The following is a 24,400-nucleotide window of genomic DNA, read 5'->3' on the forward strand; positions in this document are numbered from 1 at the left end:
GCTCTGAAATGCCCCGAGCATGCTAACAGAAATAACTGGTAAGCCGTAACTTCCCCCAGGCCCTGCCCCAAAGCCAGCCAGCCATCAGGAAGGGACAGAGGGACAGGGACAGAGCTGGTGGCCTCTCTCCCCGCTCTCACCTCCCTCCTCACAGCTGCACAGTATCACTACCAGGGCTGTGAGAAGCCACGTGACCCTTACCTGGCCAATAAAGAGGAAGGAAGACATTGAATGGACCTTCTGTTCCCTCCTGCCAACCTAGAATGCCTAGAATGAAGGGGTGATGGTTAAGACTCCTGCAGACATTTTTAAGCATGCTTCTGGAGAATCAGGGCTGAGGAGTTAGAATAAAAGACAGGAAGCATCTGCTCTCCAATGAGACATGTCCCAGACTGGCAAAATAAGAGACTGTTAACTGACCACCCCCACCACCACCACCACCCCACCCCACCCCACCCCACCATCACCACCACCGCCGTGGATTTTGACACCTGCGTTACAATAATGAAGTCATCCAGAAGTTAGGCGAGGATCCACATGAAGACACAAGACTTAGGGAACCCTGGGCTAAGGGCTTTCTCACTGGGCCTGCACAGACACCACTTTCCACGCTAGGACAAGGTTTACTGAGTCACCTGCCCAAAATCACACAGCTAGAAAATGGAGGCAAGAAGCGGGCCCCAGTGAGTCTGACATGAGCCTCTGTGAGCACAGAATGTGGAGAAGAGTTAGGCTGTGAGAGTCCTGTCACTACAGAGGGGACACGGAAGGGACAGTTAGAAAGGAGGCTGTGAGTGTGTCTCTGTGTCCCCAGGACACTGTAGAGAGAACGGTCAGGAGGGAGAAGTCCGGAGAACCACGGTTACCTGTCCAGCAAGGCCAGATGGGCCAGTGACAGGCAGGCTGGACAGAGCCCTTCTCTGGAACACAAATCTGATTTCTACCATCTCCAGGGTTTGGTTTGTTTTGTTTTGAGAGAGAATCTCACTATGTAGACCAGGCTTGCCCTGAACTAACAGCAATGTTCTTGCCTCAGCCCTTGGAAGGCTGAGATTAAAGGTGTGCACCACCACACCTGACTTTTCCTTTTAAGTATTCACCTGTCTTATTTAAGATTTATTTTTAATTACGGGTGTATGTAATGTGTGGGTATGTGTACATGTGAGTACAGGTGTCTACACAGTGCAAAAGAGACCATCAAATTCCCCTGGAACCGGAATTACAAGTGATTGTGAGCTACCCAACTTCGGGGCTGGGAACCAAAGGAACAGTACACACCTAATCACCGGGCCATCTCTCCATCAAGACTGATGACCATTTTTAGTTATGGCTATGTATTGGTGTAAAATATGCCTGTCTCTGAGTAGATGGAAAGCCCAGAGATCCCCTAAAGCTGGAATTATAGGTTCTTGTGAGCCACCCAACTTGGGTACTAGGAACTGAACTTGAGTCCTCTAGAAGAGAAGAAAAAGTTCCTAAGCTCCAAACCAGCTCTCTAGTCTGCAGAAGATGGGTTAAAGGGAACTGGAGTTACAGATGGCTTTGGCCTATCATGCAGGTACTGGCAACTAAACCCGAGTCTTCTGCAAGAGCCGCAAGTGCTCTTAACCACTGAACTATCTCTCCAGCCCCTGTAAGGGGTTTGAGCAGAACACCACACAATTAAACCTCAGTCACTGGTGCACTGTAACAGACAGCCTACACTTCCTCAGAGGACTACCAAAGCCTGACAGAGAGCAGAGAGATCAGCAGTAGTGCCCTCCTCCAAAGCAGGCGTGCAGAAAGGAGGGGCACTGTCTGCCCACACATGCAGAAAAGCACGTGGATCGCCGTAAGTTAGAGGCCAGCCTGATCTACATGGCAAGCTCCAGGTCAGCCAGGGCTACATAGTGAGACCTGGTCTCAAAAAAGAAAGTGTCCCAGAGCAAGAAAAGCTCTGAAAGCCTCCTGCAAACCACGCATCAGCGTGGTGAATACAGATGAAATACTTAGCACAGAAAACGGAAAAGATAATGCTGACATTTTAAAACAGTGGGAAAGGAACTCGAAAATCAGCAAAGTGCTTGCCTTGCAAGCACAAGGACCTGACATCGATCCCAGAACCCGTGGGGAAATGTTTCAGTATATTGGAATATACATGTGATTCCAGCATGGGGTGGGCAGGAAGATCCCTAGGCCTCAACGGCCGGCCTGCCAGGCTAGCTGACTGAGCTCAGGGGCAGTGAGAGCCTGGCTCAAAGAAGGAAGATACCTGGGGAGGCAGAGGCAGGCGGGTTTTTGAGTTCAAGGCCAGCCTTGTTTACAGGCTGGAGTGAGTTCCAGGACAGCCAGGGCTACACAGAGAAACCCTGTCTTAAAAAAAAAAAAAAAAAAAAGAATTGTAGATACCTATGGATGTCCCCTGACTCCACACCACATACAACACACCACACACACACACCACACATACACCGTATGCTTGCACATAGAACATGCACAGATGTGCACTATAAATTTAAAATAAAAAAAAAAAAAAAGCCCAGGGACTAGAGAGATGGCTTGGGGTGAAGCATTTGTCCTATAAACATGAGGACCAAAGTTCAGATCCCTGGAAACTATACAAACACCAGGTGGTTGGCCAGTCTGCAGTCCTAGCCTCGAAAGGCAAAGAGGGGATCTCTAGATCAAGATGGTTAGGGAAACTAGCCATACTGGTTAGCTCTACCTCAACCTCCACATGTATGCGCAGGCAACCACATGCATACATGAGAGAAAAAACAAACTAGAAGGCAAAGAGTAGATTCACTCAAGACACAGCACATCTCAGGGATGGACTCTGCAGGGCCTATAAAGCCTCCCTGTTCAGTTGAGAACAAAAACTGACATATGAGTGCAGAGTCCCCTCTTCTGTGTCTACAACTTAGCAGGGAGGGGGAGGGAGGAGTAGAGGTCAGAGAGGTGTCCTCTTCAGGGTCAACTGCAGAGCAGCTGCTGGGGACTGGGGTCAGGCACTGCTCTCTACCCCTTCTACTTCTACATTGGAAGGATAGGCTGGTCCTTCTCAAATCTAAGTCCCTGAAGTGATCCCGGAGCTTCCATTCATTAGAGGACACAACAACTGGGACTAGTCTACAGGAACATTCTGGCATCCCCAGGCCTCCGGCGTCGTCGAGACTGGCTGAAGTATGAGGCGTGCTGTGTGCCCAGAGGTAGACATCTGCAAGCAGCCTGCTCAGACTGCGGCAGGAGATGCTGTCATGGGGTCTGATCCTGTAAACGTGGATGACACACACTTCCCTTAAAGCAATATCAGAATACACCCAAGGACATCACAGCTGGAGAATTCTCAGCATACTCCGGTCCCTGATACAAGGTCCAGACACATCTAGAAGACACCTCCAGACCCACTGGAGTCAGGCTCAGGACCCAAGATGATGTTGGCAGATCCACCAGCAAGAACTGGGTACCAGAATAGCTTTGGTGGCCTTGAGGTCCCCTTCCAATCTGTCCCATCAGTTACTACAAGGATACCAGCCCAGTACAGTCCTACAAATGGGGCAGTGTCAGCAGTACCCCTGCAGATCTAGGACACCAGACAACACCCCTCACTACTGAGCTACATAAACCAGAATTCTGGGTAAACTGAGGTGGGTATCCCTGAGGGTCCCCATGAAGACATTCACACATCACTGAACAGTAGGTTCCTCTAGATTCCCAGTCTAGAGGAAAAAGCCAGTCAAAAGTCACCTGGTGCACTTCCACCACAGCCCACGATACCTCCCTGGGGCACAAGTGAACAGTGGTACCCACATCACTTCCCTGGGGCTCATGTGAGGGCGGGGTCCCACGTCACCTCCCTGTAGCACAGGTGAACAGCATTACTTTCGTCACCTCCCTGGTGCATATGTGAGGACAGGACCTCGCATCATCTCCCTGGAGCACGCACGAACACCGGCATCCTTGCCACTTCCTATGCCTTCTCCCTGGGGGAACTTTGAGCACCAGAGTTCCACATCACCTCCCTGGAGCACACATGTGAGCCCCGGCCCCACGTCGCCTCCCTGGAGCACACGTGAGCACCAGGAGAGCCAGGCACTGTGTACTCCGCACATGTTTACTGAGTCCAGAATGTGACCAGTAAATAGCAGCTGTGTTCCGCAAAGAACCCGTCCCCTGGTTACAGTTTGAGGAAGGAGAGCAAGCACGCCTTCACAAACTTCTAGACCCTTCTCTGTGGAGCCTACCTCACTGTTCTTTCCCTCCCTCCCTCCCTCTCTTCCTTTCATCTACACATCTAAGGAGCCATGTTGGCCACTGATCTGTCTGTCAAAGACATGACTAAGTGAGAAAAGCCCCTGCTTACAGGGACAGCATCCTGTGAGTAGAGCAGCAATAGGCCAGTGGAAGAGTAAAACACACTCAGAACAACCAGTACCACAAGTGCTGAGGATCACACTCCAGCAGTGGGGAGAGGAGAAGAGAGACTCTCACAGGGTGGACAGCCAGGGGTGCCTAAAAGAGGAGCCAGAGGAGCCCTGCAGGTCCTGAGCAAGGAACAGTCTAGGAGGTACAACACAAGCCCTAAGGGGCCACAAGACCAGCCACGCTGTGCCAGAGCGGGCAGCAGTGGACAGAGGCTGAGGACTGGGCAGGGCGTGGCAGGGTCCCTCGGCCAGTGGCCTTCTGAGTAAGAGGCTCTGACCCGAGCCTCAGATGTTAAAGGCTAGATGTTCCAGTGTTCAGTTGCCAGATGCCAATGTTAACGGTATCTGCCACTGGGACTTTGAAAGGAGACCATGAATCAGATGAGGGCACTAGGGAGAGAAGGCCACACTGACTTTATTGGCTTCATAAAAAGAGACTTGAGCTGGCACAGCTTCCCTGTTTCCCAGGTGATGTCCTGTCCCAGAAGAAGCCCTTGCAGGGCCCGAGAGATGCTTAAGCAATCACTTGTTCCAACAGAGACTAACTTGTAAGTACAAGGCGCAGTTCTCCAAGGTGGACTGTCAAGCTGAGTGCTTCTTATGCCCTGAGAGCTGGGAGCCCACCAGAAGAAAAAGAGAGCACTGTTTTGTCTTGTTTCTGCTAGAAGGGCTTTTGCTATTTACAAGAGATGGAGCTGTCACTTTATCAGTTTTAAGTTGCAAAGACACAATCTCCAAGGAACTGTTTAGCAACTTGAAAACAACATCCTTGTCCCTCTCAGTGTGCCGACAGAGCTGTCAGAGGCCACATCCATGCCTGCAGACTCAGTCCAGGCTGGCAATGTGCAATGGCCTCTGCACCTCTTCTTCTGAGTCCCCTCCTGTGAATGTCCCCTCCAATTTGCTTACTAAAAACAAAAGAAAACACAATACAACACCTTGGCTCGGGAGAGGAGCCCTCTGCCCTAGCAGGGCATCTGGTTACAGAATCCAGGATGGGGAAGAAATGCACACAACCTTGTGAAAATGGTGAATACTATCGCTCCCAAGCCCAGTTAGGCCAAGTAGAGACCTGCAGTGCCCAGCCTAGGCTCCAGGCTAGCCCCTGGTCTCCCTCCCAACTTGCCTTGAAGGGCATCAGCAATCTCTCATTTCCCCGCTTCGCCAATTCCATTTCCAAAACCATGAGGACTCAACAGTATTAAACATGATCTAATTTGCTTTCTCCCAGTGACTGGTTCATGCATGCTATTAGGACATCTCTTCTTTCCTACTCGAAAGACCTTCAAAGGGGATGATTTCCTCCCAACAAATTACTATGGAGACCATTAGGACACCGAAGGGGAAACTTCCTCAGCCATTGGAGTTTCTTATTTGGAAGCAGAACAGAGTCCCAGCTAGAGGAGGAAAGTGCAGAGAGCACAAGGCGGGCCTCGGGGGCTCCCAGTTGCTACTCCAGCTCATCTCAATCACCAGAACATTCTAGAGCCCAGGTCAGAGCCTTCACAGAATGGAGTATTAACCTTACCACACAGGCAAATGAGAGTGACACAAATTCCTGAGCCCCACCTATCCTGGGGACAGCAGCAGTCCTCTGTGTGCTCACCAGTGCCAGCATCCTTGTCATTGCCGTTCTAGAGACAAGAAACCAGGCTGCGCGGAACACAATCCCAGTCGCGCATTTGGGAGTCTGAGGCAGGGGTCTGTGGGTGTGAGGACAGTCTGGGCTCTTAGCAAATATCAGGACAGCTTGGGCTACGTGAAACCCTACCTCAGACATGGGCAGGGAGTTGGAGAGATGGCTCAGCAGTTAAGAGCACTTGCGGAGGACCCAGGTTCTGTTCTCAGCACGTCAGACAGCTCACAACCACCTGTAACTGCAGCTCTGGGGACTCTGCCATCCTCTCCGACTTCCTAAGCATCTGCATGCATGCAGACACACGTATGAATAAAATCATATTAAATCGGGGATAAGACAGGACTGTGAAGCTTTCTGCAGCAAGCTGATGTCCAAGGTCCTATGTATAGCACACACAGGAGCCAACTTTAAATCCTGTTCTTGGGCCCTGGGAGCCTAAGGGCCCTAGAGGATGGGGTGACCACCGTACCTTCAAGTCACCTCATGCTCACCTCCTCTCTCCAGACCAGCCTGAATCATGAGTCCAATCAGTCTACGGCCTCCTCGGGAGCCACCCTTCCGGCCACACCACTGTGTGTCCATGTTCCTGCTTGTCCACTAATGGCTCACACTTGCCTGTGTGCTGTTCTGGAATCTTCCACAGCCCCAACACCAGAGCCACCCCAAGCCTCACTTTTAGAGCACCGCCGTAAGACAGGACGTTAAGCGGGAAGTGAGGGTTGGTTCCGAACATCATCCTCACCAGGGTCTAGTTGGCTTAGGAATCGCATCAGGAGCTATGTATGGGTTTTGTGGGATTTGCTAGGCCTGTCCCCACCCAGCCCTGGCTGCCCAAGAAGAAGGGCTCCAGAAACCCAGGCACATTGGGTCTGGCTGTCCCCAGTGGTCAGGGCAGCTGCCAATTCCCTGTCTTTCTGAGCCATGAAACAAAAGCTATAAGCTTAGTGAGGGAAGGCACCAGGACTAGAACTTTTCTCGAACATTCTGCCTATGTTGGGAGGGAGAAAGAACCCTGGGACATTTTTGCCACCAGCTAAAATATTTCTGTCTTCCATCAGTGAGGAATTCAAGCTGGAAGCGGTTTAAGAGTCAGAAGTACAGAGTGCACTTCACGAAAGCAAAGCAAAGAAATTCAGACCGGCATCCACCACAGCATCCCAGGGTGGGCAAAGGTGGCCTCTCCCACCTGCCAGCTAGCCCTTTACTCAAAGTCCATCAACCCTGCAGCCTCATACTGCATAAACCAGGCCAGTGTGCCCCTGCCCCTGCCCAGCCCAAGCGTGCCAGAACCTCTGACAAACCCTAAGTCAGCAGGCCACAGGTCTATTCAGTCCTAATCCCAAGCAAAGCAGAAACTAGCAGGTACTCAAGCCAGGCCGGGCCAGCGTGACTCCTACTGCTTCACAAGGAAGAAACAGCAGAGAAGGCCAGGCAGGGCTCTGCCAGTGTGAGCTAGGCAGGGCCTTGTTTTATCGCCCCAGCTAGGGCTACTGAGGACAAATCTGGAAGCACAGATCAGTATAAAGGGCAGGCTCCGCCTCCAGCCCACAGCAGGCCACCAATCAGCCCTGGCATCCCCCTAAGAGCTGTCTGACCAGCCACTCTGCCAGACCACATGCCCCAGACTGAAGTAGCCAGCCATCTTCTCAGGAGGTAGCACTGGGCCACCTGGGCCACCTGGGCACCAGGCTCCAGAGACAGCAATGTCACAAGAGACCTGGTCACTAGACAGAGGTACCGGGGGCCCCTTCCACCCCAGCTAGACAGTCAGGGAGGTCTTTGCAGACACTTAGTATCCTCTTGGTACCTGAGTGTGCCTTCAGGGAGGACTATGTAGACACCTGGGTGTGCCTTCTAGAAGCCCCCCAACATTACCCTGCGGTGCAGTGCTACAGTCCAGTGGTGCCACTTCCTCTGATGTCAATGACACAAACAAGCACAGGTGTCTCTGTGAAGAGTTGTGTCTTCCCCAGGGAAAAGGGCTGACACTAGAGGCCCTGAGGGTTCCAGGAGCTCCACACACCCCAATAACACCTCTCCCCAAATCTAACTTGTGCTCACCCTTCCTGGTTAGCCTCAAGGGCCCTCTGTGTGAGGCAAAGCTGTCAAGTGGGGGGTCAGAAACTCTAATTATAGATAAAGCTTATAATTAGCCTCTGATTAATTAAAAAGTGAGAAAACTAATTATTTAATAATGTCATTCCCTTAATATGTGTAATCCTTGGAAATTTACAGCCTCAAGAGGAGGGGGGGGGGGCGGCTTTCCAAAGGATCCCTGGAAGGGACAAAGCTGAGAACCAACCCAATAGGCCTCACAGACCTGTGCCCTCAACCCTATGGACATGAAAAGACCTAGACAGGCAAGCGCTGGCGTCTGAGACAGCAGGAGCCTGGGAAGGCTGTCTCCTTACTGCTCATCCTCTCTGGAGGATTCCATCAGCGGTGGACGGATGGACGGGTGGATGGTTCTTCAGATCTGCCCCAGGTTACAAGTACAGGACCCAGGCCACATATTCTCACAAGCATGCCTCAGCAAACACCTGAGGGATGTAGCCAGACTCCATCCCAGAGCTCAGGCCCTTCGTACTGTGTGATAACACTGAGACCTGACAGCCTCAGTCAGTCAGGTGAGGGGAACACCCTACAACCACCTGTACCTCTAAGGAGACACAGGAACCCACACACCTCAAGACAGACTCACAGGAAGATGCCACTGAAGCCAGTGTCCTGGCACACCTTCCAGAGATAACTCAAGGGCTGCCATGGCTCGGAAGGAGGCGAAGCAGTCGCAGCCCAGCCATGGCTAAGGACAGTTCTAGTCCCTGCATCCAACAGGAGCAAGAGTGGTCCCAACCTCCCTGCCCAGAGTTTTCCCAGTCTGACTGTACTAATACTCCCACTGAGGCACTCCAACCATTACCCTCCTTCCAGAAGCAGCCCTGTTGTCAGACACTCAGCAGGGTCTTCCCATAAGGCCTCCATCCTTCAGCATCCTAAGGTTCCAATACCAAAGCAGAGCTAGCACATCCCCAACGGGTGCCTTCAGCGCTCATGACCCCTCCCCGACTAAGCCACAGGTCTGGGCAAGCACAAGGTCCCAGCTGACCGCATAGACCTTGCTGAGTTCTTGCCACGCCTACTATGCAAAACAGTCACAAGGACACGAGCTGCCTCTAATGTGCCAGCTAACAGTGCAGTGCGTATCAACTCGACAAAAACTGGATATATCTGAGAAGAAAACAAACTGAGAAAATGCGGAAGAGCAGAGGGGCCCAGGGTTCTCATACTTCTCATCAACAGGGATTGAGTGTCCCATGTCACCCCAACTGCAGGAGATCAGCACAGCTCCCCATGTCACCCCCGCTTCAGGGGAGCAGCATGGTTCCAAACCCAAGCCAAGGGCAGGCAGGCAGACCCAATGCCCCACATCCAGTCAGACCCAGCGTTCCTCCGCACCCCGGGGATCTCTGCTCCAGGGTCACAGCACACGCCTTGTGAATCCACAGATGTTTCTTCACCCAGAAGACCTGACCTAAGAGCGGAGGCTGCCGTGGGCTGGCTAGGAGCTTGTGACAGACCCCTACGGATCTCAGCAGTGCATCCCGAGAAAGGTCAGCTGAGATGGCCAGAAATGACCCCTGACAAGGAACTGCTTGCGCACTACTACCTTTTCTGCTCTCCTTCCTCATCTCAGTCAGCTTTTCCTGCTGCAAACATCAAACTGCCAGGCTTCACCAGACACAATTAATGCTCGGGGCACTGGGGAAAAACAATTAGCCAATTAAAGCTTAATTAACTGTGGACAAAAACCAGAAAGAAAAGGTCTTGCACCAGTTGCCACGGGATGAGTGAAGAAAAGCCGGGCTCCTGGTCCCCAAGTGGGGACAAGGAGAAAGACACCGGAGCAAGAAACAGAGACAGGCTTCCTAATGGACACCCACAGGACAGGAAGGGCGGCCCTGCACTCTGCACCAGAGACTGAGGTACAAAGAGAACAGTTCTGGGCACATACGCAGTGACCCGCAGTAGCTGCAGGCGCCTGATGTCTGTCTGTGGTTGCTTCCTAGGATGTAGGCTCCTATTTCCTCAGAGCCAAATCCTAAGTGAGCAAGAAGGGAGTCCACGGGGAGAGCGGTCTCCACAGTGCAGCGCCTCACACATGCTTTCTGAAGCGTCCTTACTGATCCTGGTGCCCTGGCCTGCAGCTTTGCAGAGCAGGGTGGCCCTCCTAAAAATCTCAAAACAAAGCCCAAGTCTCGGTCAAGCTCTAGCCCCACCCACCCTGTCCCGCCCCACCTTACCCTACATTAAGCGGAGTTGACCACCCACTGGGACCACAAGAGCCATCCTGTTCCACAGGCCTGTGCTCCATGACACCGATCTGGCCTGCCGCTCATTTGCCTTACCATCTAGAGTCAGACCCACAAGCTCCCAAGCCTTTCCCTCTGCTCCCATCCCACTGGCTTACTGTCCTCAGCACTCCTCAGGAGGTACCAGCACCCAACTCACCATCACCACAGCCTCCAAGCGGAGCCCTACCCTCCATCACCAACACTAGAAAAGAGGGAGGGATCAGTCCTTAGCTTGGGTTCCTCTCAGCCTCAAACCTTGCCATTTCCCAGGAAGCCAGTGAACCCACGCGTGGCTCTTCACAAGGCTAGGGCCGACTGGAGCATCTCAGCTACTGACCAGAAGCATCTCCACCTCCCCTCCTTCCCAGCCTACAAGAAGTAAGCAACTCTAGCCTGAAAGCCTCAGAGCTGGGTGCAGTGAGGACCAGAGCACAAGGCCCTGTCCCCAGGACCATGAGAGATACAATGTTCTCATTGCCATTTAAAAGCCAGAGGTAGACAGTGTGTGTGTGTGTGTGTGTGTGTGTGTGTGTGTGTGTGTGTTGCACATGTGTTTCTATATATGCACACTCAGCATGTCTGACTTCAAGTTCCCCTGAAAGGGCAGGCTTACAACCTCCTCAAGTGACACCCACTAGGAGAGGTGTGGAGGAAAGTCTTCCAAGCAGGAACTGGAAAGTCATTGCCAGCAGCCCTCGCCAGGGCTCTGCTGGGAGCCCTGAGGCTGCTCTGATCCATGGCGGCTGCATTTTAATAAGTAATTAGCACGAAATGGATGCTGCAAAAAAGGCCCAAGTACCTCCCAGACAGCATTAAGCCAAGGCATGCAAATGAACTTGGCACAGCAGGGGCTGGTGAGAGCCATCAGCTAGCGGCAGGGCAGCCTCTCAGGAGAGCACAAGGCCCACTCAGCAAACTTCCTGAACAAACATTAGGGGGAATGGAGGCTTGAAGCCTGGGTGTGGAGATCAGGGCTCTATGGCCAGCACTCATGGTTATGGCTGCTGTCGTCTCTGACCAGACAAGGCCGGAGACCCATCCATACACAGATGCCAAAGTTAGCCCTCCAGTCACCTGACAGTAACTAGGGCAAAGTGGCATTATGTGACATGACATCAGAGGCTTGGTAAGGCCAGCAGCCCAGGAACAGGCCGTGGGGTATATGCCTGCCCACTGCCATGGGCTACAGCCTGCCCGTTAGTCAACACTGGTACAATCCCTGTGTGACTCCTAAGATCTGCCACTTAAAGAACACACCACAGGAAGATATGCAGCTGTCTCGTCTGGTCTCTTCCTTCCCCAGCAGTTTTCAGGGACGAGGATCCTTAGAATCGGTTCACAGATGGGGACACTACAGCAGCAAGGGAGGCAGCCCACCCGTGTCAAGCCCAGTGACATCTGGGGTCTGCTTCAGGACCCTTCTGAAGAGGCAGGCTCTAGAATTTGGAGTCATATTTAGTAGGTGACAGGAAGCACCAGGAGCAATCCTCACAATACCCTCAGAGAGTCGATCAGCAACTTGGCTCTGAGAGGTCAAGTCCCTGGGCAAGGGACCCATACATGCCACTTGCTGGGTTTCAGCACCGGATGAATGAAAGAGCGGGGGACTGTTCCCAGGTGTGGTTATGAGGGAGAGCACATCAGGAAGAGGCCCAGACTAACAGGTGCGGAGGAGAGAGAGGTAGCAGAGAGCACCTGGAGACCAAGAGGACATGTAGACAAAATGGCTGAGTTATATAGGAAAGGGAAGGGTAGCTTGGGGTGTGGGGGCTGGAGAGGGTTAAGGACAGCTGGGCGGGCAGAGTGTGGCATCAGGATGACTCAAACAGCTGCTTGTGAGGAGACTGGTGGCCAGAGTGTGCTGTGCTATGTTAAGTAGTACCCCAGTTAGCCATTTGTCCATTTGACTTTCTTTGAGACGACCTAACAGAGATCACCCTGCTACCCTTCCCCTTCCCCGTCTCTCCCTCCTGCCTTCTTCCATCCTTCCCCTGTTTTCTGACTCTTCGAAGGATACACTTTACCTTTTGAAACCCGGTGACTTTCACCTCAACCTAAAAGGCAGGTTAATATGCTCAACAATGGCCGCTATCATCACAGACAAAAACGTCTACAGCGACAGTCTCGGTCCCTCCCTGTTCCCTGCTCCAGCACTGCCCGTGGCTCTCCACAACAAAGGCCTGTCAATGGAGAAGATGGCAGAGCAGTCACTGCCCAGATAGAAGGCGATGGACCCGGGACCTCCCAGAGCCAAGTAGAAAGAGATGGGAATCCAAAAGCAGTCGTTGACCCTGAGCAGGAAGCCGGCCACTCTGTGAACCCTGACTTCCTGTTCCACAGCGCAAGAGAGCAAGGACACCACAGAGAAGACTGACATAAAGACAGCGCCCACGTCACAGGGAAGAGGCAACTACTGTCCAGGTGTCTGTCCTTTCGGGGAGCTGGAATCTCAGAGGAAAGCAAACAGAAACCTCTCCAGGGTCCCCACCACACTTCCAAAGGGGTTTTAAGTTCCAAACTCCCGGGAAGAAGCCATGTGGTGGCGACAGTCCCTCCCACCCCGGGCCTCCGCAAAAGGACAGATGATGGCAGGGACAAGGGCAGCAGATTACATCACTAAGTAGGCAGGCACCCTGCTGCCAGGCCAGAGCCCAGCAGCCAGAGCCTGGCTTCTGTGCAGCACAGCCACCCTGGCAATCTCCTGGACGGAACTTATTTGAACTAAAACCTATTATCTTTAATGTAACTCTTCGGAAAAACACCAGGGAAGGCAGCCAAAGAGTCACTTCCGGAACTAACTTCTGGATCTCTCAGTTCTTGCTGGAACCAGTAGGGCGAAGGACCAAGAGCAGGAAGAAAATGCTTAACACTAAAAATGACAAGATGCTAAGGGTTCCTTTCCTTGCCGCGTTCTTTAAGTAATGCCTCAAGAGCCAGCCCTCATCTTCCTTCCCAAAGGCTCAAAGACTATCAAGAGTCAGGTCTCACCCAGGTGAGCTAACAGCTCTGCTCGCTCTCTCTCTCTCTCTCTCTCTCTCTCTCTCTCTCTCTCTCTCTCTCTCTCTCCATACCTCGCCTGACTCCCACAGAACCTAAAGGAGAGAAGGCCCCCAAGACAGATACAGGAGACATCAAGTAGTCTTCACAGGGTCAAGGTTTCCCCAGCCCTCTAGGGCAGCCGTTCTCAACCAGTGTGCCACAACCCCCATGGCAAACCTCTATCTCCAAAAATATTTACATTGCAATTCATAACAGTAGCACGATTACCGTTATGAAGTTCCTACTTCAACAGTTTTATGGCTGGGATCACCAAAACATGAGGAACTGTGAAAGGGTTGCAGCATCAGGAAGGTTGCGAACTATTGCTCTAGGGTCTCAGAGAGCCTCCCTACCCAGGTACTCCAGGCCAGGAAAACAGAACAGCACCAAGGGCTGGTGGGCCTCCCAGCCTCCACTGTGCCTCAGCTCCAGCATGAAGGGAAGGGGTAAAGCCATCACGACCAGCAGTGAGGACTTTCACGAGCACAACCAGTCCAGCTCCAGCTCTGACAGAATCTAGCTTGGGCACCCAGCCGCTCTTTAACATACAGGCTTGTGCCCATGTCCGATACACAGCCTAGCACCTAAACCTCCTCAAGCCCCAGGTCTAGCCTTGGGCTAACCACAGGTTGTCTTTATAAGAGGGAAGGAAGAGGGCAATGCATGGGAACTTTTCCAACTCAGAGAAGTCGATGAGTGAGCCTGACGAGCGGAGACCTGGTCAACTGCACTCACAGAATGAGCACCCAGCACCCAGTATAGCACCAGCACTGAGATCACGAAAACCAGAAAACCACATAGGCTGCCTCCACGGGGCCAGCTCAGATGTAGAGCCACAGCCTCAGGACCACAGAGAGCTGCAGAGGTATTAGATGCATACCCGTCTGGATAGACCTTGAAAGCAATGCCCTCCCCTCCACCCACCGCAGCCACTATCTGCAAATGAGCCTTGGAGAAGAATCCGCAAGGTTGTAGCCTGCTGATGACAGAACAAAGACTGCCTGCTGGGTTCCAGAGTTCCTTCCACAGCTTAGCTACCAGGCTTCATCCTCTAAGGGTACAAATGCTGTGTCTTTCTTTACAAACTAAATAACTGAAAGATGCACCTAGGGAGAGGCTGGCACCTCTCTGTGACTTTCTAGGTTGGTTCCTACCAGCACTGGTAAGTCAGACAATGCTAACAACATCAATTCAGCATGAGGGAACACTATGTGGCCTGCCAGCTTGCTGGACACTACCACCCCTCCCTCTCTCTCCCTCCCTTTCCTTCCCTCTCTCTTTCCCTCCCTCCCTGCCCCCCCTCTCTCACACACACAGAGCCTCACACACAGCCTCACACACCAGAGTCTGGAGGCACTGGGCTAGGTTCTGTTCACACAGCAGGGGTGCAGAGAAGCCTGGTCCACCCAGCCCACCATCAAGAATGGAAAGAGTCTGAAGCAGCAACAGGCAGAGGGCTGGTGGTCCTATGAGCTCCCATAGGGCAGAGCATGAGGCTGGACCCCACCCTTCAGCTGGGCTACAGGGTCTCCACAGCAGGGTCACCTCCATCCCCAACACCGCACCCTATTATGACTCAAGGTCCAAGACCAGCCTCCACTCCCATTTCTCATAAGCATCTGCTGGGACAATGCCAGGGAAACAAGACCAGAGGCCAAGGTGAACAAAAAGGCCCTGGTGAGGTCCCAACATGCAGCAGGCACAGTGTACTTACTGCAGGGCCAGAGCTGCCTCATCAAAACTGCTGACGATGACAAGGGACCCTTCTTTATAAAAGGCCTGACCACACAGTTGGCCGATCGAGTGATGGGAGCTTAATCCAGATTTATGTGCCTTACATCATGCATTCCACCACAGCAAATTAAAATCAAAATGAAATTACATGATACTATACACTGAGCATTCCCGGGCTAAACTGTTCAGCCCTGTGTGGGTATGGTTAAGAGTTTTCCCATCTTTTTGTCTATACGGTTATTCCTGGTGTGTGCATGCGTGTATGTGTGTGTATGTGTGTGTGTGTGTGTGTGTGTGTGTGTGTGTTCCAGTTTTCCCATCTCATTCTGTATACAGTTACTCAATGCCTGGTATGTGCATGAATGAATGTGTGTTTGTATTTTAGTACTCTCCAGAATCTAAGCCATCAGCCCCTCCTACCCAGAATGCTGTGTAAACTCATCTCAACCACTTTCAGGAATAGGACCAGGAGATAATCCCAAACAGACCTATCAGACTGAGAAGCCACTCACCAGGGCACCATTGAAACAGAGAGAAGCATAACTCTGTATGTACACGATATTGCATGAACCTCCCCGCACCCGCCAGGGCCTCTAGGCATCTTACTCTAGACCTTACTCTACACTACTTGGCCTTGGCAGCCTTGCACCTTGGTGCAAGCCTCCATGACCCCTCAAGTCTTGTATCTCTCATGCCTGACAAACCTACATCACTTACATGATGCTAGAGGCCTGGTCTCTCCTCAAGTCAGAGCTACAGTAGCCTCTGTATGCTTTTACAGCTAAAAGAAACCTCTAAAACCTAATCCCACATAGAAACGGGCTCTCAAAAGGAGACTCACAGGACAGGTGAGACCAGAGGCCCCAGAAGCCCCAGTCCTGAGCAGTAAACTGTCTTTGAACAGCTCTTCACAGAGGAGCGCCTTGAGGATCAGACTTCTCAGCAGTCATAACTGAAAAGTCTGCTCTCCTGTTCACATCCTGGACTCAGGGCTGTTTCCTCAAACACCCTGAGGATGGTCCTCAGGGAAGTCAAAAATGCCTGTCTCTGCCTCCTCTCAGCAGCAGGCTCAAGCAGCTATCTCAGAGGCCACACCAAGCTGTGGGGGAAGGGCAGGCAGCATGGGGGCTTTAGGAGACAAGCTAAGGTCTGCACTTCAACTCCCAGTCCCCCACCCAAAAGACATTATAGTCATGACCCTACCTAAAAGGAATTAACGGAGGGTTGGAGGCATGACTCAGTCGGTAAGGCACTTCACTGATGAGAAGAAAGCCCTGAGTTTGAGCCCCTGCAAAAACCAATAGTGATGAACACTGTAACCACCAGCATCCAGAAGATAAGGGCAGGAAGATTCAAGGTCACCCTCAGCTACATACAAAGTTCAAGGTTAACCTGAGCTACATGAGACGTTGTCTTATAGGAAGCAGAAACAGGAAGATTTCTGTGAGTTCAAGACCACCAACCTGGGCTGTCACATAGAGATACCCAGGGTGCAGGGAGCAAACAAAAATGTGTTATCAATATTTCTGGTGGTACCTAACCCTCTTATTCCATGTGCCCATGCTCACCAGGAGGCCACCAATGACCCCCAGCCTCCTGGGCCTCTGCGTCTGCATCTGCCTGGCCTCTGGGTCCTTTCCCTCACTAGCTTTCATGATATCACTTAAATTCAGGCTTGGGTGGTACCCCTGACTGAAAGGAAGGATCCACCCCTCCCACTCCACCCTGTCACACAAATCTGTCTTCAGCATGATCCCATCTGTGACACAAGGTTGGCAGAGGGCCAGCCTGTGCAAGTATGTGTCAAGCCCACACCAAGAGCCCACTCACCTTCCCGAAGTCTCGGACATCAAAGAGGTCGAAAGGGTCAAACAGCTCACTGTTCCTTAGTCCAAATTTATCATGGCAGACTTTAAGGAAGGTGCGAATATTCTTCAGACACAGGAACTAGAGAGAGAGAAAAGCATTAGTATAAGGACAACATCACAGAAAATGTCAGTCACATCTGCCACAAGCCTTTGCCTTGGGGTACCCATGCAGAGGGACTTGCACAGGCTGGCCACTAAGCCGGTTAGCAGAAGACATCCCCATTACAGGCTGAGGAGGCAGGCTGGAGCTCAGAACCACTGCAGCCTCCAGCCTCCCCCAGAGGGCAGAATGTTCCATTCACATTGGTTGGAGGGTGGGACACCAAATCAAAGTCAGCTAACACACACCCTGCCCTGGTGTGTGTTATCCCAATGCTGACAGTCACAGCAGCAAAGAATCACGCTGGCTAGAGTCAGCAAGCTCGACAGAGCACCTCGCACATGTGTGCATCACGCCCATGTGCATATGCACACACAACTCCTCACAGCACACAACTCTCTCTTCTCAGGAACCAAAACCAGAAACCAAGCTGTGCCACTGACCACTGGGACCTTGGAAAGGAGCAAAAGACTGTAAGAACGAAAGGCCCTAACTCCCAAACCAGCAACCAGCTCCATTTAGCACATCTCCCATCATGCTCCAGGCCAGCTCTGACCCTGACTTGTGTCTGGGAGGAAGAGGAGGTGACAAAATAGTCAACTTCTAGTCCTTGTGGAGAAGCCAGCTATAAAGAAACTGACAGGAGAAACTGGAGAGATGACTCAGCAGTTAAGAACAGGTGCTGATCTTTGAAGAGGACCTGGGTGCAATTCCCAGCACCCATAGTAAGTTCACACAGCCTGTAACTCTAGTTCCAGAGGGAATCCTGCTCCCTCTTCTGGCCTCTGTGGAAACTGCATACACACAAAGCACATATAAACAAGCACACATATACACATTGATTAGTTACACTTTAAAACAAGGAAACAAATTTTAAATTGTAAGGAAACAGGCAGAGGGGAGAAGGCCCAGCACAGGTTTTGGAACTGGTTTAAATCTTGTCTGGCCACAGTAAGAAGAGAGATGACGGACAATGGCCCGCCTTCCTGAGGTGCCTGTGGGGCAGGTATGGTGCTCTGATCTAGGCAGGGTGCAAACAGTGTGTGGAAGCCACTCAGTACCCAGCTCAGCTGAACACAGCGTCCAAGAGGCAGCCTACAGCCCAACGCAACCCAGGACTCTAGGCCAATCAACACAACCCAGGACCCTAGGCCAATCAACACAACCCAAGACCCCAGGCCAGTCAACATAACCCAAGACCCCAGGCCAGTCAACACAACCCAGGACTCTAGGCCAATCAATACCCATCCCCACAGAACCAACCCCAGGCACATCAGCAGTTCAGACAAACAAATGGATTTGGATGTAACAGGCCAGAATCACAAACAGTATAAGCCCCAGCTAAACTCAGGGAAACTCACTGCTTCTGAGAGGACACAGGGTCCCTCACCACCTCTGCCATGGGTCACTGCCCATTCTGGTGTCACCATTCATAGACAATGCCAGCATGGTTCCTGTGTTTCACCCCTCCCTCTCTATGTATATGTCTGAGCACATGCTCACATAAACTTGTGCACATGCATGCACCTGTCTGCCTGTCTGTCTCCATATCACTCTAATTTCCTCTAAACAACATTTAAGATGAACTGTGCACACAGTATGCTTTATCCCTAAAAACCTGAGCATGCATTTCCAGGAACAATGACATCATTGTACATGTTCACAGCACAGTCAAGAAATTAGCACAGATGCCACCCAATCTGCACATTATATTACATAAAAGACAACCAGAATGGTCTATATGGTAAACAAAAGGAAAAGGATATAAGAGGGAGGGGAGTGGAAGAAGCAAGGGGGAGGGGCGGGGAAGGGGAGAAATGTGGCTGGGGAGGAAAACAGGGAAGGGAGAGGAGGGGAGAAATCTGCCCAAATCCAACCCAGGACCACATAGAGTATTGCTGTCACTTCTCTTTAGTTTCTACTAAACTAGAACTGGAATGTCCTTTATATACTCTGTCCCGTACAGTCTATGTCACTAGACACATGTACCCAACAAGCACTTCAAATGTTAAGCCATGCACGGCTGAGAACCACTGATACAGACCACATGGGTACAGAGTGCTCCTCGTGTCTGTCTTCTATAGCCTGATGGTTCTGAAGAGTACCCATCCCGTCAAGTTCCTTTCATCACAGAAAACACTAATGGAGAAGGGTTTGTGTGAGTGGTGACAGCCTGGGAAAGAGCGACTGGTGGTGGGTAGGTCGCGCGCGCGCACACACTGCTATATCATAAATGCTTAAAGCTCTAAGCTGGATGCTTAGAAACGGGAAGGTAGAAATGGGAAAGTAGTGACCCACTCCTGCAGTGCCAGCACCTAGGAAACTGCAGCAGGAGGACAATGTGTTCCGGGCTAGCCTAGGTTACCTAGCAAGACCCTGTCTCAAAACAAAGAAAGAAGGAATAAAAGGAAATGGTCAAGACGATTCACGTTTACATATCCCAATTAAAAGACTCAAAAAGACAGATGTGGAGACAGTGTGGCCCACAGGCAGAAGGCCACGTGATGGTGGAGATGCTGTGTTCCCAGCAGCCAACAGCAGTTGAAGAAAGGCCTGGGGCTCAGCCTCCCTCAGAACACCATCACAGCCGGTCTCTGGCCTCTGCCAGCAAGAGGGCCCACTTCTGCTACTATAAGCCATAACTCAGCAGACACGCACACTTAAGCAGAAAGCAACAGTGTACACACACAGATGAGCCTGGAAACTGGGGCGAGGAGGGGAGGCTCTGCGCCCTAGAGTCCCCGGCGCCACCTCCCGCCTCCCCTGCCCCCGTGAGCCTCCAGCCTGGCTCGGCTATTTTTGCCCATGGCTCCTCTCTGATTTCCACTAAGCATTTATTTTAATTCCTCCCTGGCCTCCCATTTTGGAGTTAATTACACAGGTCCTGACCATAATAATCATGGCCAAAGAGGCAAGGCTTCTTTTCGGGGCTCGGCACAGGCCAGTATCCCTTGTCCAGTGGCCCAGCCTCAGCCTGCACCCACACCAGCACCGCTCCCACCACTTGAGCAGCCTAACCTTCAGGAGCCCTGCCCCTGGAAGACAGCCACACGGGCAGAGGCTGACTTCACAGACAGGGACAAAGGTCCTGGAGTATCTACCAGGAAGCAGCACACACAGCACCCTGCCACCGCCCTTCACGCAGAGCATCCCCTAATCCAGTCACTCCATGTCCTTATGCATTGCCATGGTCCTGTGGGCCATCTAATCTTACTAACACAAAAGAAAACCAAGGCAGTAAATAAGCTAAGGACTTTGGCACGCAAGCTAACAGCATCAAGGGCCACAAACGATCCCATTATCTGCTTCAGAATGGAGGGCACTTGAGATGAAAGGGTTCCGAGGGGCACAGGGTCACCTGCTGTCCTTGTCTATCAATAACGCACTTAAGTCCCTCCCTCTCACTATACAATTAGGGAAACCGAGGCTCAGGGTGGCAGGGGTGGAGGTAGGTAGAATACCTGGCTGGGAAGGAGAAGTCCATGATGGCTGTCAGCCTCGCCCCTTCCCATGGGGCGGGGCTTCCCATGGAGGCGGGGCTTCCCTGTGGGCGGGGCTTTTCGTGGAGGCGGGGCTTCTCATGGAGGTGGGGCAGCAGGCACTGGTGGTGCATCTCAGATCCCTTCTTCCCAGCCGTCCCTAGCACCAGGAGGGCAAGACCCTGCCAATTGGAGCCACTCCCTCCCATACTGCAGAGATTCTAGACAGTCCTGAGGTTGTGGGTGAGAGAGAGAGAGGCCTGAGGCTGCCACAAGCCTGTCTCTCAAGCCTGTCTCCACACAGTGGACAGAGCCTGAAGTGAGTGAGGTGCAGGCACGGGTATAGCACTGAACACCGGGTTGCCGGCCCATCCTTGTTGCATCAGAGACAAGCAGCATTTTCTCACTCCTCTGGCTTAGCCTTCCGGGCCTTCGTAGGACAGCCAGAGGCTTCAAGGTATCCTGAGGCAACACTCAAGCTCAGGGGAATTCTGGTGAGTGTCTGCGTGAGTAATAGGGCTTTCCACAGGACGGCAAGCAGCGGGCCACTGTGTTTGTTTAAAACACTAGAGAGGGCACAGGCCAGCACCTCCTATTGTCCTTGACCCTCCCTGGGTTCCACTTCTTGGTCAAACGACCCTGCTTAGTGTGGCCTTGGGGTGGGAGACCCAGAGTAGACTGTGCTGGAACCATCAGTGGTGACTCACTGTCCACCAACTCCCAGAAGAACTAATCGGGCTGAAATCACATTGGCAACAGGACAGTCTGTGGGCCCAGCTACCACACGCCTCCCCAGGCTCAGCAGGACAAAAAGTCTGGGTGCTGTTCCCTGTCATCCGTCATACAGCTTTGGCAAGGATGTGGGGAGGGGAGCACACATGTGAGCTGCCAGGAGGCCTAGCAGGACAGAAGGGAGTTTTCAGGCCCAGCCCAAGGGGTCCCACCACAGCCTCTTCTCCGTGGGGCTTTGAAACCACCTGGCCATGGTAAAACAGCCTTCCTCAGTCCAAAGGAGAGATGCATCCAGAGAGGCAGCCTAAAGGCTGTGGAGACCATCACCACTACGGGGCTTCTGGACACTGTCTGAACGAGGGTCCAGTCAGGCCTGCCCTGCAAAGCACATTCTACATGAATTCTCCAGGCTCAGGACGGAGATAAAACAGAACCAGATCAGGGGGACTGGTTCCCTGCCTAAGGCTGCCTGCCCATTAGCTAGGGTCATGTTTAGTTCAACTGCCAACTTGATACACTTGAAAATCACCTGGGAAGGGAGTCTCCATCTCCAAAGGGACTGGCTCCATCAGCAGTTCTCAACTGGTGGGTTGCCACCCCTTTGAGAGTCAAACGACCCTTTCACAGGGGCCAGCCTCAGAGCATCGGAAAGCAGATATTTACATTACTATTCATAACAGTAGCAAAAGTCACAGTTCTGAAGGAGCAACAAAAATGAGGACCTGTATTAAAGCAGAGGAGGTTAGGAACCACTGGTTGATCAAGTCAACCTAAGGACATATCTGTGAGAAAGTGTCTTGGTTAAGTTAATTGAGACAGGAAGAACCAATCCACTGTGGGTGCCAGCCGCTGGTCTGGGGACTTGGACTCTAAGAACAGAGAAAGCTAAGAAGTAATGCAAGCTTTGATTTCTCTCTGCTCTTAACTGTGAGTCTGAAGGAAGCAGCTGCCTCAAGTTCTTGCCGCCCTGACCTCCCCCAATGGAGACTGTGAGAGCTCAACTTTTTCTCCCTAGGCTGCTCTCGCTGAGGTCTTCTGTCACGGTGGCAGAAGAGTGAGTCAGAGCACCGGCCCTCAGCCTGGAGTGTGCAGTTTGAACGAGGGGGGCAACTGGGTGGGGAGGGGGCCCCAGCACTGACCCCTGGGAACTAAGGGCCATCTCCGGTTTCTGCGCTGAGCTCTCGCCGCCATCACACACCTGTAAGATCTGCACCTCAGTGCACAGACCATCCCTCTGTCCCACACACCGACCAGCTCGAGCGAGCAATCCTGTCGTGGGCAGCCCAGGGCAGGGGGTCAGCGACAGCAGCAGCATAGTCCTGCCTCACTAAGGATGAGGGTAGCTCTGCTCTCCCCAGGAGGCCTGGTCTCCATGACGTCTCCGCCAGTCAGCACACCAGCTCTAAGACACCATGAAAGCAAGGCAGGGTGCCCAGGGCTACCCTCTCTACCACAGACCTGCCTCCTGGCGCTGGAGCCACACATCTGTGAAAAGAGGGTCCAGCCCAGAGCTCCAGGCCCTTCCAACTCTGACCTCTGGGAGTCTCCATGGCTGACTCACGACAGCCACAAAGGCCCCACTGTCCAGGGTTTTCCAGAACTCCAGGCCCTACGCCAGAGCCCCACTGAGCTGCTCATGGCTACCCCAAGTCACTACAGCGATAAAAAAAAAACCCAGGTTCCAAGTCCCCCTCCTGGCCGGTCGGAGCTCACCCGAGCCAGGATTCCACACACAGCTGGGGGCAGATCTAAGACATTTGATCTCCAAAGCCAGATTGTTATGACTGTTAGGCAATCCTGTGCAGGTTTCAGGACAGAAGGACAACAGGACGTTTTTAAAGAAGCCAGTCCTTTCAGGAAAATTCTGTCTACAGCAGGTACCACCGAGGTCCTGAGAATAGAAGTCCAGCCACTGCTCTGTATCCCTACACTGACCCAGACCCTGTGCTGGCAGGACAGAGAGATTCTTTAAAGCATTTTGCATACAGTAACCAACGAGCAGGTATATGCCTTTCACAGTCAGAGACCTGTGGCCTTCAGACCTGCAGTCCATCCTGACTAGGGGGCTTCTATTTTCAAGTCCATTTGCAGATGCAGAGACATTAGACATGAGAAGGGAAGTGACTTGAGATCTGAACCCAGGGCTGTCCCTTCCAGGTGCTCCTAGCCAGCTAAGCTCCAGGGACAATGATCGGCTGTGGAGGTGGGGCTCACGTCCCTACATCTTCACCTCCGCACCTGGGAATCATCACCAACAGAACTCTCACCACCCACTTTTACCTTCTTGACCCACCTTTCCCAACACCCCCATGGCCCGGATTCAGCCACATTCTGGCATAGACCTACAGCAGATATGCTTGGTGGTAACAGACTGGACTGCAGTGTAGTGGAAGCCTGCTCTCACCTGTCAACCACTGTCCTCATGGCTCAGTTTTCCAATCTGTAAAATGACCACAAATTCTGCCCTCTACACAGTATGGACCACTAGATTAAGGATAAGCAACAGTTGACACAGGCTACCTTCTGAGGAGGTGCAGAAGGGCCCAAGGCCATGGTGCCTTATGGGGCCTGAGAGCTGTCCCTAAGACTGATACCAGGCCACACGTGGCATGGACCAGGAACCTTCCTTGACAGCCACTATCCACCACAGTGATGGTGAACCTGACACCAGATTTCTAACCAACTCTTGTCTCTAGAGAGCAGCCACACAGGGCATCGAGGGAAGATAGCAGCTAGCCAGAGAGTCCAGGGCCAGCAGATTCAGGGTCTCTGCTCACAAGCAGTCCCCTCAGATCCACTCCCATGTCTCCTTTGTGCACTCAAGGGTCTGCCAGAGACCAGCCTCACCCACCACAGGCCCAGGAGGAATGGGAAAGCCACACCCAGGAAGGGAGGAACAACAGTTCCCCGCCCTACACAGAACAGCACTCTTTCAAAGCCTCCGGGGCTGAGAAATGGAGATCTCCACAGGCAAATGCCCTGTTCTGTAAAAAGGCTTGGGAGAATACCAGTGGCCACTGGCAGTCCTTGCAAAATACTTCAACAAGTGGAGCT

General features: G+C 52.3%; 1 protein-coding gene across 4 annotated transcripts in view; it reads right to left on the reverse strand.

Annotated features, from left to right (window-relative positions):
• The window catches only part of Vav2 (vav guanine nucleotide exchange factor 2), a 160,949-nt gene that overhangs the window by 106,668 nt on the left and 29,881 nt on the right, over nt 1-24,400 (reverse strand). For 3 of the 4 annotated variants that reach the window (XM_052181942.1, XM_052181943.1, XM_052181944.1), the window contains exon 2: nt 16,998-17,114. In XM_052181942.1, coding sequence (XP_052037902.1) covers nt 16,998-17,114 — 117 coding nt within the window. Of the gene's footprint in view, nt 1-201; nt 244-16,997; nt 17,115-24,400 lie in introns of those variants that run through there. The other variant, XM_052181945.1, reaches the window with a different exon arrangement.

The sequence above is a fragment of the Apodemus sylvaticus genome, chromosome 5, assembly GCF_947179515.1.
Source record: "Apodemus sylvaticus chromosome 5, mApoSyl1.1, whole genome shotgun sequence".
NCBI classification, from domain to species: Eukaryota; Metazoa; Chordata; class Mammalia; order Rodentia; family Muridae; genus Apodemus; species Apodemus sylvaticus.